The 16246-nt window shown below is 42.6% G+C and overlaps 1 protein-coding gene across 1 annotated transcript; it reads right to left on the bottom strand.

The window, feature by feature from the left end:
• Positions 1-1127: 1127 nt before the first annotated feature.
• ercc6 (excision repair cross-complementation group 6) lies at positions 1128-15929 on the bottom strand. The gene is made up of 22 exons (XM_047603549.1): positions 15864-15929; positions 15080-15285; positions 14744-14972; positions 14339-14459; positions 14116-14230; positions 12519-13233; positions 11106-11237; positions 10168-10326; positions 9134-9269; positions 8727-8897; positions 8140-8316; positions 6801-6917; positions 6277-6372; positions 5415-5633; positions 4923-5033; positions 4390-4509; positions 4123-4217; positions 3483-3628; positions 2776-3372; positions 2505-2673; positions 2342-2420; positions 1128-2238 (listed from the first exon to the last, which is right to left on the bottom strand). The coding sequence occupies exons 2-22, from the start codon at positions 15273-15275 to the stop codon at positions 1789-1791; spliced, it is 4350 nt and encodes a 1449-aa protein (XP_047459505.1). The 5' UTR covers positions 15276-15285; positions 15864-15929; the 3' UTR covers positions 1128-1788.
• Positions 15930-16246: the final 317 nt, after the last annotated feature.

Here is a 16246-nt window from a genome sequence, read left to right as displayed (position 1 = left end):
AAAAAAAGGAGGATGACTGCTTTTGGGTTTTAGATTGACTGTCGGGTGGGTTAATTGCTCGTCAGGGTGTGTTAGGGGGTCCACTTTACAAGGGGTTGCGCATGTAGAACACTCACAAGGCCAAATTTTTGATTTTGTTCACAGCAAGGGGTCCTGCGATTTATTTCGCTTCCTCAGATAAATGATCTGCTGCGGGACCCTTTCAATTAGTTTTAAAGCGCATCTGGGACGACAGAGCGCAGACGCCATGCGTCTCTGAGGTGGAGGCAAAATGAGGCTTCGAGAAGCAGCTGAAATTTAGAAGAGGAGTGCGGGATTGGACTAAACCACATAAAGTGCAGAAAATCCCTTCTAATGGCGCGTAATTGGTTCTGTAATATCATTACAGGCGGATAATGGCCAGTTACAGGGCCCCGCGCTATTAAGGGTTTCCCTGGCGTGCAGCGTTTATGTTATTAAAGGGGGAATATAATGATATTTTAGTTATTAAATGCGCGTAATTAATTTATGCACCACTGAAAATAAAGTTGTTATTATGACCTCGGCGAGGTGCGTGGAGAAAATTGAAATCAAATAACGGTTGATAACTTTATCCCAATATTTGGTCTAGACAACTCTGACAAGAGTGCAGGCCTAAAGTGTGCGTATGCTTCCTGTCAGCGCCTTTCTCCTCCATCCTCTGCTGATTGCTTAAATGACTAAATGAAATTACTCGCTCATCTCCGCTGGTAGAGACATTTTTTTTTTTTTTTTTTTTTACAAATAAATTTTAACTAGGTTTGCAGATTATGCGTTCCCTGTTCAGGCCAACATTTTTAACAATCATCTACAGGGCAGCATTTCAGGACCTTGGTCAGCACCATACTTAATTCACACATAGGTACAACTCTAGTGGCCTTAAACTGTATCAAATGCTGATATATTATTTCAAAATCTCAAAATGTACCACATGGTTTGAATACAGTACAGTTCATAAACATTAAAATTTACCAAAATCCTATAAAACCGGTTCCGCATGGTCCATTGTTTCTGTTTTTTACATATTTTCAAGTCAAGTCAGTTTTTTGTTATACTTCTGTGCACATTCGAGACAACCAATGCAGGAAAAAAAATCAGTAACTAACATATGCAAGACAATTCAACATATTTATTTTTTTATATACATATATGAAATTCTGGCAGCTAATTGACATTTTTTTCCCCATTTCAATTTACTCTTACCCCTACAGTACAGGAAAGTCAGTCATTACAAAATCTACCAAATCCTATAGGATGCTCTGACTAACAAATTGACACATGAATGGATGTTATAAAATGTGAGGTCGTGTTTGAAAGCAAACGGCACATATCTCAGCATGTATTTAGTGGAGTTAATATAGTTTAATCCTTCCAATGGAACCTTCAGTTAAGAAAAACAAATAAATTCAAGTATGACCAGGTAGAAAAAACATTGAACAGAGACGGAAGCAAATGCGATCACGCTTGAACAATGTAAAGCACAAAACTCAAAACCAATTTATATTACAGCTTAAATAAACGAGAGAGTGGAAGAGATCAACCTTTCAAGTGTGAATTAAGTGATAACTGTGTGGCTTTATCAGCGAACTCGCTATTGTACCACAAAATGGCTTTAGTATTATTTGGCCCTTCCATTAGAAACTGTAACATTTGATCTAATGCATTTTGGAGATCTCATTTTGACAGACAATAAGTAACAAATAAACAAAACAAAAAAAAAAGATATTGACAGACACATTCAAATATGATTCACAGGTGACTGTCTTTCACTCAGCGAAAGCTCTCCTTCAGTCTCCAGATTCCCTCCTGGCCAGAGGTCCTATGAAAGTCACAGATGCTCCTGAGTAGCTCCCTAAAGACGGGCGTCTGTTCCTTGGTCAGCCGTGGTTTGAAATACTCCAGGACCTCCTGGGTGGTGGCCTGCCCGTCCACGTTTGCCTGGAAGGCGACGAAGTTGCGCAGGTCCACCAGCAGGTCGTCATGCTCAGTGGGCGGAACAGGAGGGAGGCTTGTTCCTGGAGCTCCAGAGCCGTCCTCCTCCTCCTCCTCTTCTACTTCCTCTCTCTGGCTGGAGGGCGTGTTGAGGTGGTTACGGGCTCTCATCTTAGCCAGCAGAGAGGAGGAGGAGAGTGGGGCGGAGTCACTTTCTGGCCCCTCCCCACTAAAAAGAGCTCCTGAACCAGGTTTCTTTGGCACAGACTTCTTTATGACGGCAGCGTCCTAAACAGAGAAATCAATTAATATTCACAACATGGCAACACAAATTAACAAATACACGCCATAATCAAAGTGTAGTATCACCCCATAAGAACACGGCCATTACCTTGCATTTGCTTGGAGTGGGGGCAGACTGAACTGATTGCTCAACTAAGAGAGAATTCTTCTTTTGTCCAAAACGTTTCCTGAGACATAAGCGAAAAAATGAGTGAGGTTTGTCAGACTAGTGAAGCTCTAAACAAAACGAGTGGCAATATGGGACGACGTACTTAGCAGGTGTAGGAGGAGGTCTATTGAAGGGGAGTCTGCACTGCTGTCGAGAAACCTTAAGAGCTTTGAGGGCATCTTTAGCCACCCTGTTGGCCTCTGCCTCCACGAGAACATAGTCAGGGTTGGAGGACTCCATGATGGTGTCATGCTGCATCACACTGTGGATTCCTGAAGGAGACCACAGAAGGTGAGACAAAATGACTGTTTTATAACATTTACACAAAAGAAAAAAAAAATTCTGATACTAGGAAATGAGCACAAAAAGCCTACCAGACTTCTTGAAGAGCTTTGCCAAGACGTAATCATCAGATTTTTTCCCATCCTCTGTAGCATTGTCGTCATCCTCTGCCTTCTTATAGGTCCTTTTCTTCACCAAATGAGAAATACGGCGGCCTTCAAATCGAACGTCCCTGGAGTGTTTGCGTTTCTTATGCTTGTCCTGGTCAGCGGAGTCACAGTGCTTTCTCTTCTCCCTGTGTTTCTGTGGGCTACTCAGGGTAGAGTCTTGATCTCGGTGCTGGTGATGGTCGGTTGAGTTTTTCACTGCTGGCTTGGCTGGATCCCAGTCTTTATTATTTTGTCCTGTACGCTGTACATTTGGTGAAATATTTGGCACTAGATTTACATTATTTTGGTTGGTGCTTTCAATGTCCACGGGGACATTGGATTTATCCTGAGAGATTTTACTGCATGGAGAGGTGTTTCCATCCCCTACGGGAGGAATGTCTGTTAGGGAGTGTCTGTTGTCGGTACCCGTTTCACCGCAGTTTATTGAGGAGCGTTTATGTGTATGTCTACCATTGTTTACCATGTGTGCCGACCTTGGCCTTTCAGGTTTTTTAGGTGCTTTGACATCAGAGCCTGTACCTGTTTGAGGATGATAACCAATGATTGTCAGGTGGATTTTTTTCTAAAGACATTCAAGTCATTTATAAACCTTTACAGGTAAGAATTAAAAAAAAGAAAAATCTACATACCTGCAAATATGGCACTGGTCTCTGTTCCCTGATCCCCATCAGGATTAGACAAAGTAAAGAGCTCATAGATATCATTAGACTTGAAGAACCGTCTCTGTTTGGGATCCTTGAGAACGCGATTGGTGAGAAACTGTTTGAAGATTTGCCTGAATTACAACAGACATAAAACACAATTAGACACTCGTATGTAATTTGCTATTTTAACCCAGCAGGCAATCCCGATCCACAACCACTACAGAGTAGTTTGGCTGATGGATGAGAAAATTAGTTAACCTCACTACAGTATGTATCAAAATAGAATCCCTGCAGTTTTTCCACCTTGCTTTTTGAAAGCACTTTACAGAGACAAACCAAACAGAGCAACAGTTTAGAAGTCCTCAATTGGCCATTTAATAATGCAGGAAAGCGTTTCAATTACTGAGAACTAGGATAGTGCAAGTAGTTATACAGAAGTGATGCAAGCAGTAACCGTAACCGTCATTACTAATACCTGTGAAATGTGTGAAGCCAGCGGAAAGACAGCTAAAATGAAAGACGGAGCGAGAGAAAGGAGTGCAGCCAAATGACGCTTTTTAATTTGATTCTTTAATTGTAAAGACGTTCTTACAGACAAACATAAAAAAAAAACCTCCTTCCTGACCTGTGGTAGATTTTCTCTTCGATGGTCCCTGCAGTAAGCAGCCTATAGATTGTCACTTGCTGCTTCTGACCGATCCTCCATGCACGTTCCCGAGCCTGTGAACATCATAATACATTCAATTAAATGATTAAAGGCATTAAAGGAAGAAAGGAAGGAAGTGCACCGTTTTTAATAAGTGCTTTTGTCGAATAAAGCAGCTTTAAGTAAGACTCACACGAGGATGAGAATCATTAATGTTTTATCTGAATTATCTCGTGTCTGTCTAACCTGAGTGTCAGTACTGGGGTTCCAGTCTGGATCGTAAATGATGACTCGGTTGGCTCCAGTCAGATTGACTCCCAGACCTCCGACTTTAGTGGTCAACAAGAAGATAAAAATGGATTTGTCCTACAACAAAGAAAGGCAAGGGGAAAAATGTCCAGTTATTTACTCCTTTTAATAATCCCTTTGGGATGTAGTTATACATGATTAGTAAAAATGTTATATGCCTGTAATAACAGTCTCTTATTCACTTTAATTGAATCCCATATAAAGACAATAAACTATTCTCAGCAGCAGAGATAACACATTAAATCCCAAAAACATTCATAAATGTTAAAATTTTCAAGACACACATTTAAGCTTTAATGCTAACACATTCCACACACAGAAAATAAGGTAGGATCCACTTTGAACAACAGATTGTCACCAATTAGCGTTTCCACCTCAGGGTGAGCGGGGTTCCACTGAAGCATTTTGTCCCCGAGGACAGGATTTTTCATGGGAAACACTCAAAGCCATTAGGGATGACTAATCCTTACCTCATTGTAGCGAGCAATGAGCGGCTGCCGCGAAGCTATCGGGGTTGTGCCATCCATTTTCAGGTATGAGTAGTTTTTCTCTCTCACAAACACCTCGAAGATGTCCAGCATCTGGAAAGGAGGGAGACGATGAAGTCATCAGAGAGACGCAGAAAAGGCAAAGACATGGAGAGAAAGGGGGGCTGAGGTCTGGATTATCTCTAAAAGGATTAGAGCAGATTAATATTACATGGACAGAGATACCGACAGGGAGGGTCTCAGGTTCCCTCTGAGGTATAATCTCATTGGTATTGACTGCAACAGCTGGGGCCTCTATCACATACACACACTCTCTCACTTGTGCACCGCTCTCTCTGTCACACAGACACATGGCTTGCAGGTAGACAGCAGCAAACGCTATACATAGATGTGGCATCGCAGTGGAGAGAAATGACATTAGCACAACGCTAAGCATTTGCAAAATGGAAGCGATCAGAAAGTCGTGTTCCTAACCTGTCTAGACTGAGTGAAGAGCAGGACCCTGTGGCCCTGTTTGAACCAGAGACGCAGCAGTGACTCCACCACTATCAGCTTCCCTGACCGTTTCCAAAACCCGAAATGTTCCTCTTCAGTCAGCTGGTCCTCTGGGATTCCTCTAAGCATCCGGGGCCCGCCTGAGAAAAGGTCCGGGTGGTTACAGATTTTACGCAGCGCTATCAAACCCGAGAAAACCTAAACGGCACAAAAAGCAAAAAGAAAGAAAAAAGGTTGTTTCCTTAACGAATACATTTGGTGACAAACCTGGTGTAAAACAGCAAATTTAACTGTGTTGCACCTTTAAACAAATGAACACATTTACAAGAACGAGTTAAATAATTTATTTACGGACAATAAAGGCTGTGTCTTGATGAAGGCCCAACGGTCACTGCATTAGTAATGGTGGTTAATGGACGGAGACTGACCACTGAATACATCTATGAAAGCATGTGCATGTGTGTGTGTGTGTGTCTGGTCAGTGGTAACCCCTGGCTCTCCAACCACGTCCATTTGGTCAGTGGTGATAAATGGTCCAATGTTTCTCTCAAGGGTTTGGCTAATGTGAGAGGAACATAACCTTCTTAAAGTGAGCGTCTTAAAGAAAGTCAAGCTATTAGGGGTTTAACAAAATGCACACGGCAAATTGCACAGATGCCACTTCGAGTTGGTGACCTTTAATGTGACAAGAGTTGCTAAAAATACACACAAATACACGGAGAGTGAGAGCGTCAAACATGAACGTATCAGTTAAGTGGCTAAATAACACAGTAGGTCTTGTTGTAAGTTTTCTCTTTAAGCAAGTGAGCGCAACATAAAACTCTATGAGAGGCAGGCTTACCTGCATGTCCCCGTTTAGTATTTGGTAGACCTCTTTGGAATCTAAGAAGCTCTGATACACCTGCCGCTGATCTTCTGTTAATCTGCAAAACAGAACCTACGCACAAAAGGAGGGCAGAGTAAGAGCATGTAATGAGCACTGAACATCCACTTTAAAGCCCCTTGATGAAGTGAAGTGCGTGAAAAGAGAAATTAGAGGGAAGCTATGTGTTTTTTGAAGCCAGCTGTGTCCTCAGGGACCGACTTAATGAGCTGAAGTGGACCGAGGAGTCAACCAGCGTCAGCCACGAGGACAGACCAGAGACCGGCCACCTTAATGAATACCTGCTCCTTTTACTTTACTGGGACTTTATTAGCTGGCTTCACCTGACAAGGGCAATGCACATTCATCAAATACTCCTTAGACGTGGCACATAGAGTCACATCCAATCAGATAAACATCTCCCCTGTTAAGAGATCTAGATGTTAGAGGCGGTTCAATACGCAGACAGAGCAGGGTCAAAAGCCTCAGAGCATGATGAATACCTGTTCATTTTTGTCAGGCAGGGAGAGGTTGGCCTTGACGTCTGCCTTCATTCTTCTGAGCAGGTAAGGATTTATGGTGTCCCTCAGCACACACGCACACTTAAACGCTGTCTGGACCTGGAAATACACAACAGTTAAGCCTTTCAGGATAGACAATCTGCTTTACAACAAAACAGGCTTAAATTCAGCGCATCGAACAAACGAACACACCAACGTTTCCGCGTACGTGAGCCATGACTGTCGTTTAGCTCTTCCTCCGCTCTCTCATCACCTCCCTCATGTTGCTGTCCCTCTCAGCACTACGAGCCATTAAACATTGATCAGAGTGCTGTTGGTCTCGTGGGACAGAGCCCTCCTCTTTCATCAGCACTACAGGCCAGCACCATTGGAAACAGAGGGGGAGTTCGGTCCCACCCTACACCAGAAGCCCCACTGCAAATGGCCTGCTACACCTTATCTAGAGTTGGTGCTAAAAGCCGGTTAGCCTTTTAAACATTAACTCGCTGGGGGTCCGCAGAGGGATCAAAGACACACCGGGCAAAGCTGGAGGGGACAATAACACGGAGGGATTTAGGGCTCGATGAACTGGAGTGGGAAAGGAGGAGAGGAGGGCAGCAGACGATCCGGTGATCTCTGCTCAGGCTGCTGAGTGGATTCACATGGGCGTTTAAAATCGGGCTTTAGCGATGGACCCCACATCCACATGCTCACAGAGCCACACCCCAAACACATACATTTTTACATACTGTACATCCAGCTGTACATACACATTATAAATCATTCAAGGGCATGCTACTCTGAGAATTTCGAGAAGAGGATAAAGCAGCAGAGCTTTGCCTTCTCTGACCATTTAATAACATTAATAATTAGTAAAGGTTTTTATTATCGACAGCGGAAGAAGCATCAATAGCCAGCTTAAATAATTAAATCTATACAGTCAGTGGGTTATTAACGATTGAACACTAATGACAAAGGGCCACAATTTAGCTCACTAGCTCTCTACTTTAGCCTCTCCCTCTCTCGCACACAAGGGATGGGCTGAAGTTCCTTTGCATGGACCAACATTATCCTGCACTACACTTAATGGTTCTGTTGTTCCACTTTCCCTCCTTTTAAACCTACTTCCATCTAGCACTCCAAACGTGTGCATATATGAATGTATGTGAATTTTCAAAAGCCCCTTAAGCATATCATCATCATCATCATCATCATCATCATCATCATCATCATCACTGCATCCATTTGTTACAGTTACAGGTTTACTTATAGAGTTGATGGATATACGCAGCATTTAAACTAATTCCAACTCAGTTCAAACATTTTGTGTTTGTTTGTGTACCTGTACAGGTGAGGCGTTGCTGTATCCTCCCATGGTAATTGGCACAGAGAACTGCTCCATGAAAACAGGCAATGTCCCCAGTTTTCCGGGGAAGACAAAGTCGAAAAGAGACCACAGCTCCTTCAAATTGTTCTGCATAGGAGAGCCTGACAGGATGAACCTGTGAGGAGTGCGAAACTAGAGAAAAGACAAGACAAAAGCTAGTTAGGCTACAATACTTTACAACTAGTCAGCTGTGCTGAGTTTCTCTGAGAACAACAACAAACAACTCAAACTGAGTGGCTCATATTGGAGTTAATAAATGTTAAACAGCTGTTTTACTGAAGTCACTTCAACATAGAAAACAGAGAAAACATCTGGGCAGATGGTTTGTGGAAGGCAGAAGGAGGGAGAATTTGTGTAGACATGCATGTGCAGTTACAGTTTTTTTGTCAGACTACGGCATAGGATGCAGAACTATGACAGAGCAAGAGCATAGAAGTGGCGCACAGCTACAAATATGGCATCATGTTACATTCTTACCTCAAAAGTTAAACAAAAGTAACCACTTTGTCATAAATGTGCATATGTCTGTGCATGAACAATACCTGTTTGCACGCTGTAGTAACTCCAGCATTTGGATTCCTAATCTTATGGCCCTCATCCAGAATAATATAGTGCCAGTTGTAGCGCTGTAGGGAGTCCTGCATTTGCCTCACAGCTGAGTATGAGGTGATCAGGATACCATGACAGGCTGCTATTTCTGGAATAAGCTTTTCCTGCAACACAGGAAAACACACAGGCCACAGTCAGTTAAGTTTTTCTTTGTCAGTGCAACTTACTTATTTGAGACAGTTTTCCAAATAGGGGACCTCTCTCAATGTGAAAGAGGGGTGAAGGTTAGGAGGAAACAATGTATAAACAGCCCTCTAGTGCCCCCCAGAGGCAAAGAAGAACTTTCACGCTAAATAAAAATAAGAAGAATTTGCAAACACACGCGCAAATACTCATGTACCTTGTTGCTGGTGAAGGAGCCAGTTTCATGCAGAACTGCCACTCTAAAAGGAGGCCACCAGGTGTGAAACTCCTTCACCCACTGGTGCATGACTGTAGCTGGACACACAATGACGGTCGGACCCAGGCCAGCGTACCTGCAACCAACACACACAGCAGAGGCACGTTTAATCCCAAACCTGTGATTCAGATGGGTAAACAAAGCAACTTGTTTAATTAACTTTGGGTACCTTCAGCAAATTAAAGTCATCATTTCTATTGCAAATCATAGAAAATAAAGGCCTTGCCCAATAGAGAAACAAATGAAAATATGCTTGGCTTGCATGTGCAATGTATGATGCACTCGGGCATGAGAGAAGAAGTCATGGGCCAACAGAATGATCCAGTTACATAGTCTTCTTCTACTTCTCAACTCAATCTCTGAGGCTAACAAATGAGTCGAGGAGAGTGCACGGAGATATCCTCAGCTCTTCTGTGAAGATTTACAAGAACTTCGTCAAACACACACAGACACACACAAAGATACACTAATGGGCTGGTATGAACCTCTGCCTGGTGGTAGCTATTGATACTGGGCCATAATTGAGTTTGCAAGCAATCAATTTGTGGGCGTCTATAGTAGACAGAGTATTGACCATCAGGGAAGCTCCACCTACTAAATGCACGAGAGCTGTTCGTGCAGTAAAACCAGATTACCACCACCACCACTCCTTTATTTTTTCCTGTGGCTGATTATTTTGTCCCGCACCTGCTCCACCCTCGCTTCATGAGTCTGGAAATTCATTTTAAGTGTTCACAAAGACACTCAAACACACTCTCTCTCAAACACACAACCCCACACACAGAGTGTCACTGTTTTCTCTGATGTCTGCAGTAAGAAAGTGAAGAGTCTGATAATTGAAACATGTTTAATAATTCAGACGAACACTCTCAAGCAGAAATCCCCCTAATCAAATATTCATACCATACAGACACACAGTCTCTGGACACAGTTTGTTTGTGTGTGTGTGTGCGTATGTGTGTGTGTATATATACCTGTAGTTGCACCCTCTTGTCCTCAGTTTGCTGTAGCTCAGTCCAGCCAGAAAGCAGATGACCTGGATGGTTTTACCCAGTCCCATCTCATCTCCCAGGATGCCACCTGCCTGCTGACAGTGGAGTTCCCACATCCACCGCACGCCCGTCTGCTGGTATCTGAAAATATTACACACGTTTATGCAAAAATTTCCAACACCTGCACGTGAAAGCGACCATGGACGTCCAAATATGCCAGTCGCCAGAAATGTAACTACGCTTCACGGTGAGAAAGACTGCAACAGCTGAGGTCTGAAATGCATTTTCTCAATCGTCTCCTTCTGCCTTTTGCAAAACATCTACTCAGACGCCCTCTCTCTTTTCTGTGTTGCAGTGATTTAGATTTCAGTAAAAGTAACTTTTGTCTGACATTTATTTGCTCCACCTCCAATATAATCTGCTCAGTTCCAGTCGTGTGACGTACACAGAGAGACTCAACACACCGAGTGTTTGCCAACTAGTGTTTTAGGAGCACAATTATGAAAACCTCCAAACAAAACAATGCCTGCAGAAGTAGTATAAATGTTTAAACCAGACATTGCGTAGGCTCTGAGTAGATGTATTGCAGGAGCACAAGCCAAGTTTTAGAAGATGGCAAATCTTTATTTATCAATCAAGCAGAACTCAATGTTCAACAAAATGTTTTTTAACAATGACAAGCAGTAACCTGCACTGGCACTGACCAGATTTATAGTTAGTCAATGAAATAACCTTTGGTTCATTATTACAACTGGATAACAAAAGTGGCAGTAGGTGAAATGCAGAGCAAGGAACACAGGTAATTTTTTGAACATTAATCTTTTTATGGCCGTTTGTGCTTTGTTATCACATTCGCGATAGATAAAAGATGTTTATCTCCATTTATCTCCATTTCCACTAATGTCTTATATTAAACTTACTTGTAGAGTTTTTTCCAGATGAAACCAGGAACTTTGAAGCCTTCATCAAACTCTGCATCGCTGTCGTCTGTGAGCTCTTCGCCCCTTTCCCTCTTCTCCTCCCTTTCTAGAAGACGCTGCCGCTTCCACGTCCTGGAAAGAAAATGAATAAATGTAGAAGGAGAATTAGCACACCTTAGTAGGGGAATGATGGATTTCTCTGTTTTAGAGAAAAGAGTTTTGGGCGGATACGCGAGAATGGAAACTGTTGAGCTAGGAGACACTGAAAAAAAAAATAAGAATGATATATATCAAGTGTCATGTTGTCTCCATATTAGACTTGTCACAGGCCAACAATCTATAGAGGGTGTAGCTGCCCCCTTACGTTGCTGGAAAAGGTTCAGCTACATTAATGTCTGAACAGGATAAGTGGACACAGAGAACAGAAAGATAGATGTTGAATTTGAACCTCTTGCACTCAGTGATTTATTTCAAGACCTGTCTACACAGGTGTATGTAAAGCAAATGTTTTGAGTATTTCCCTGGAGCGAAGGAACATCTAGAGCAAAAAGGGAAATGTAAAGGAGAACAGTTTTAATAGTGCAGGCGAGAGGGCAGTTAGAGGCACAGTCGTCGCACAGCAAATGAAGATTGATACAGACAATTAGTAGTGCGAGTTCCCCAGAAAGGTGCGAGGTGCAGAGGATAAGAATCCATCTTCATTTGGGCCTGGTCCTGTCACCCTGCCATGAAACTGGTCCTTTAGCTGGGCCTGGGAGACCACACTCTCTAATTAAGTCAAGACTAAGCATTGGTTCAGTTAATTACACTTTTCTGCCCCCGCTCCACCCCCCCACCAAACTACAAATACCGCCCACTCTAATAATATCATTCCTCGTATAAGCTAGCCTCACCATCCATCCATGCCGTGTCTATGCTGTTGAATTGACATTCAATCACTACAGTGCAGAAAAAAGGACACATGCCAACACAATTTATTTGGCAGCTATAAATATGAAATCTCATTAGGGCTGCTCTTCCATTAATTTGAGCATTAGAGTGAGTGAGTGTATAAAACCATGTGCAGGAGGATAATTAGGCCAGTGTGAGAGCAGAGAGAGAAGAAGAGCAGGGAGTGAATTTGCTTAGTCAAGAAACAGCTGCCAATCTCATCTGGGATTAACTCTGTTTCTGCACCATGTAGCCAGCAAAACCCAACTGCTTTTCTCCTTAAGTGAAAGGAATAACAATAGCACATTTGCACCGCTGCCATTACAAATGGGAAGCAAAGTAAAAGGCTCGATCTGGTGTTTGTTAACCACGTCATTTGGATTTCTGCATGGTCTTCAGAGGATGAAAACTTTCTACACCTTCACATCAAAACATAAAGTTTACAGCAGCATATACTTATACACTTATAGTACATGGTCGCACCTTATTCGTCGCCTGTAGAACTCCAGATCTCCATCGTCTTTGTTTTTCTTGTCTTTTGCCTTAACATCGTCCTCTTCCTCCGAACTCTCGGGAGAATATTCATCCTCACTGTCTTTTTTCTTGACATTCTTCCTTCCTCTACCTTCAATTTTTCTCTTGTACGCTTTTAACTCATACTCCTCATCATCATCATCCTCCCCGAAGCCCTCTTCCATTGCTTCTCTCTCCTCTTGGTCAGGATCTATTCCCTCATCACTGGGCAGGTACACTGACCCCTCGCTGTCTGTCTCTTCGGCTTCAGTGTGACGTCGTCTCTTTAGCTTCGGCGGCTGTGGCTCAGTCTTGGGCCGAGCTTTAGGATGGGCCTTCAGAGCAGTGATCTGCAGCTTTCGCATACGCTTCTTCAGTTTTTTATCCTTGGAAGAGGAAGAGTTTCGTTTTATTCCCCCCTTGGACTTCTTATCAGGGCTGAATCCCGAGCCCCTCTTCTTCTTCAGAAGAGGGGCCCTCTTCCTCTCTGTAGCCAACTTGGCTTGGTCGGCCAAGTACTCGTCAAAAGCAGAGTTCTCGGCAAGCATCAATTTCCGAGGCTCCTTCTTTACTTCCTGCTGGATTCGGGTTCCAAATGGAGTCATGTGACCTTTCCTGATAAGCTCCTCCCATTCTGTCTCTTGGGCTGGCATGAGCATGCTGCCCAGTGTGGACGGCCCGGCTTCTGCCATAAAACACACAAATACAGGATTAAACACAGAACTGTCTTGAATGATACGTTGGTGAGTTTTCTTAGTGTGAATAACGATACGATTTCATTGGCAGTTTATCGACAATCACAATAATCATTGTGCACAACTGCAAGAAGAATTTAAAGATTTAATTTATGTGTATGTGTAATGTGTAAATTTGATGGTGCAAATATTTTTACATTTGCAATTTTTTCAATCTGGAAATGTGTGAGTGAACTCCACTCCGCTTGGCTCTTCTCTAAAACATGAGAAAACAGAAACTGAACACAGTCCAAAATCCAAAATGATTTATTGTACTAGAAATATAAAACATGTGATCATAAAAAATTAATCAGATAGTGATGATTTTATTTTGATCTACAAATCAATTGAAAGCCGGGTTGTTGTAATTATAGTAACAGATGTGTAAACTTTTAGCACACATTCTTATAACTGCAGCAAATGAATGCAGGTTTTTTGTCCCTATCTGTGATCTACTGACTGACAGCTTTTTGGCTTTGGTATTATGCATCACAGACATTAGTTCACGGTTTTCACTTCTGGAATGAAAGTAAACTGGCCTCAAGGGCCACTGCAGGACAGTGAAAGACAATACAATCATAAATGTAAATGTTAAAACAATGAAAAGACGCGATGATAGTTCTGTATGTTCGTTTCAAATACAATCTAATGGCACAGAAAGTCCTTTTTGGTGACCATGACAGAAACTGGTATTATTGAGTTCAGTGGGTTTCAGTCTCGAACCAGACGCTGGTTTCTGATTTCTGTTTCTCTGCTGATTACAGTTGCTCACAAAGTATGTACAGTTTTTAGTCAGTACAAAGAAAAATAAGAACAAATTTAAAATGAATCACCTTCCTCTTCGTCATCCTCTGCCAGAAGCTCAGCTTCCACCCTCAGAGTGTCCTCTCCTCCCAGAATGGCCTGAAGACGCTTCTGTTTGGCTCTAACTTTCTTTAGCTGTTTCTCCTGAATTAAAAGATTCATCACTGTCACTATCGACATCACGCAATTATAACATTACTATCTAAGCCATATTATTGATCATTTGAAGGCTCGTCACATGCAGTATTTTACCTTATTTTCTTTCTGACGTTTGACAGATTCAATCTTCCTACTGATGTCTTTGCTGGAGGCTGCGTAAGGGGACAGCTGCTCAATAATCTTGTTGATATGTTTTAGAGACGCTGTAACGGACCTGAAACACAAACCATTAAAAGCATAATGAGATTTATCAGCTACTATAAGGTTTTTGGGGTATTGCAAGGTAATTGTTCACCCTAGTATACAAGTAAATCAAATGCATTCTATTGTATTAGTACTGCACTAAATCTTAAGCTTTAAGAATGTTATGGTATTCAGCATTTGTTTAAAACTTTATAACACTGAAATTACAATAAATAAACAAGGAAACTGCTTGAAACACTGTCACAAGGAGGTTCAAACGGACACAGATATGTTTCTACCAAGACATCTCTTTACCTGAGATCATCCAGCACAGACTCGTACTCCTTCTCAGCCTCAACTTTAGCAGCCGCCTGACTGGCCTCCTGGATGGCCTCGTCCACTTGCTGCAGAACCCCTTGCTCCAGGACATCCTGGTCGTACACGGCCACACCAAGGCCTTGCAGTTCATCAGCTCCAGAACTGGCAGACGCTGCTTGGATGCGCTGTCTGTTGATGTGCAGCAAGGCTCCAGACCTCTTGCCAGCTTGAACGCACCACACGTTTAAATACATTAAGCGACTGAGTGTTTGCGATGACAGATTCTTTGGTCAGTTAGTTTTAATTTCTGTGTCAGTGTGTTGCATAGCTCACCACTGCTGCTCTCCCCAGGTCCGGTGTTGGCCGGATAGACTGCTGCAGCCTCAGAGCCCTGGCTGTTTTGAGGGAAAGTACAGACTGCTGAGCCCCCAGTAGCTCCATCCTCCTCTGTCCCTCCCGGGGTAAGAGCAGCACTAGCCGGGCTGGAGAGAGAGGAGGACGCCTGGTCCTCTGTACCTTCTACAGGCATAATGATGCAGCTGCAAACACAGTCATTGACACCCATTTAAATCACTGCCAGGTATAAACTCTTCAACAACTTAAATAAAAAATATATACAGTTAACTAATGAAGTTTTAGTGTGCGGCCTATCCAAAAATGTTAAATATGAATTCACTTTAGCAGGGTTATGTAAGGTTAATGGTATATTATGCACAATGTTCGCACACTAAACATGAACGGGTGACTGATTTTAGGCAAATTACCATGTGAAGAGGCAAAGTGTGAAATGGGGAAGTGAAGGTATACGATGTGTGTTTAAACCAAACAATTTACTACAAACGTAATAAACTAGAAGGTTATGTAAGCGACACAAAGTCGAAAGAAACGTCAAATTCTCTCGGAGCCGTCCATTGTTTACGTGGCTAGGCTAACCTGCTAAGCTAACAGCGAGCCGAACATCATCTGCTGTTCAGCTCTGGCACCTGTATAGCTCTTCGGCTTCTTTAACACGAAACAAGTCATTACGACGAGGTTATCCTGTGTTATGCGTGCTGCCATAACGAAAATGTGTACATTAATACCACATGTCAGAGCGACAATGACAGAGATTACTTACAAAACGTGCCGTTACACAACATCACTGGCTTGGTCCTGGTGCTTCCAAGCCTCCTCTCAACTTCCGGCTTCTGTTCCGTGAATATCTCATATCTTGTTAAACAGCGGCCTCTGCTGGTTCACACCTGCAGGCGGTCTTAGTCTCTAGGTGGCGCCACAACTCCATTTATTTCAGTATAAACGTAACCTTGGAGGAACCTAACATGAAATGTGTCGGTCTGGATCACATTTTCACAAGTAAGTCGACGCGTTTAATTTGAACCAGTATCAAGTCAAAGCAGGTCCAGCCAGATCTTGCATAAAAAGTTCTGGCTTGAACCTTACTTTCTGTTCCTCTGTACACCATGAGTCCTATTTAGTGTAATTGTTTTTTTTATAAAAAGG

Source organism: Mugil cephalus, chromosome 13 (assembly GCF_022458985.1).
Source record: "Mugil cephalus isolate CIBA_MC_2020 chromosome 13, CIBA_Mcephalus_1.1, whole genome shotgun sequence".
Taxonomy (NCBI): Eukaryota; Metazoa; Chordata; class Actinopteri; order Mugiliformes; family Mugilidae; genus Mugil; species Mugil cephalus.
Note: the sequence above shows the minus strand (reverse complement) of the source record. Positions and strands in the feature narration are given on the sequence as shown.

Coding starts and splice junctions, on each gene's coding strand:
- ercc6 (XM_047603549.1), bottom strand. CDS start 15,275: ATGCCTGTAGAAGGTACAGAGGACCAGGCGTCCTCCTCTCTCTCCAGC. Junction 14,231..14,338: donor AACGTCAGAAAGAAAATAAG/GTAAAATACTGC, acceptor CTTTTAATTCAG/GAGAAACAGCTAAAGAAAGT. Junction 10,327..11,105: donor ATCTGGAAAAAACTCTACAA/GTAAGTTTAATA, acceptor TAATATTTTCAG/ATACCAGCAGACGGGCGTGC.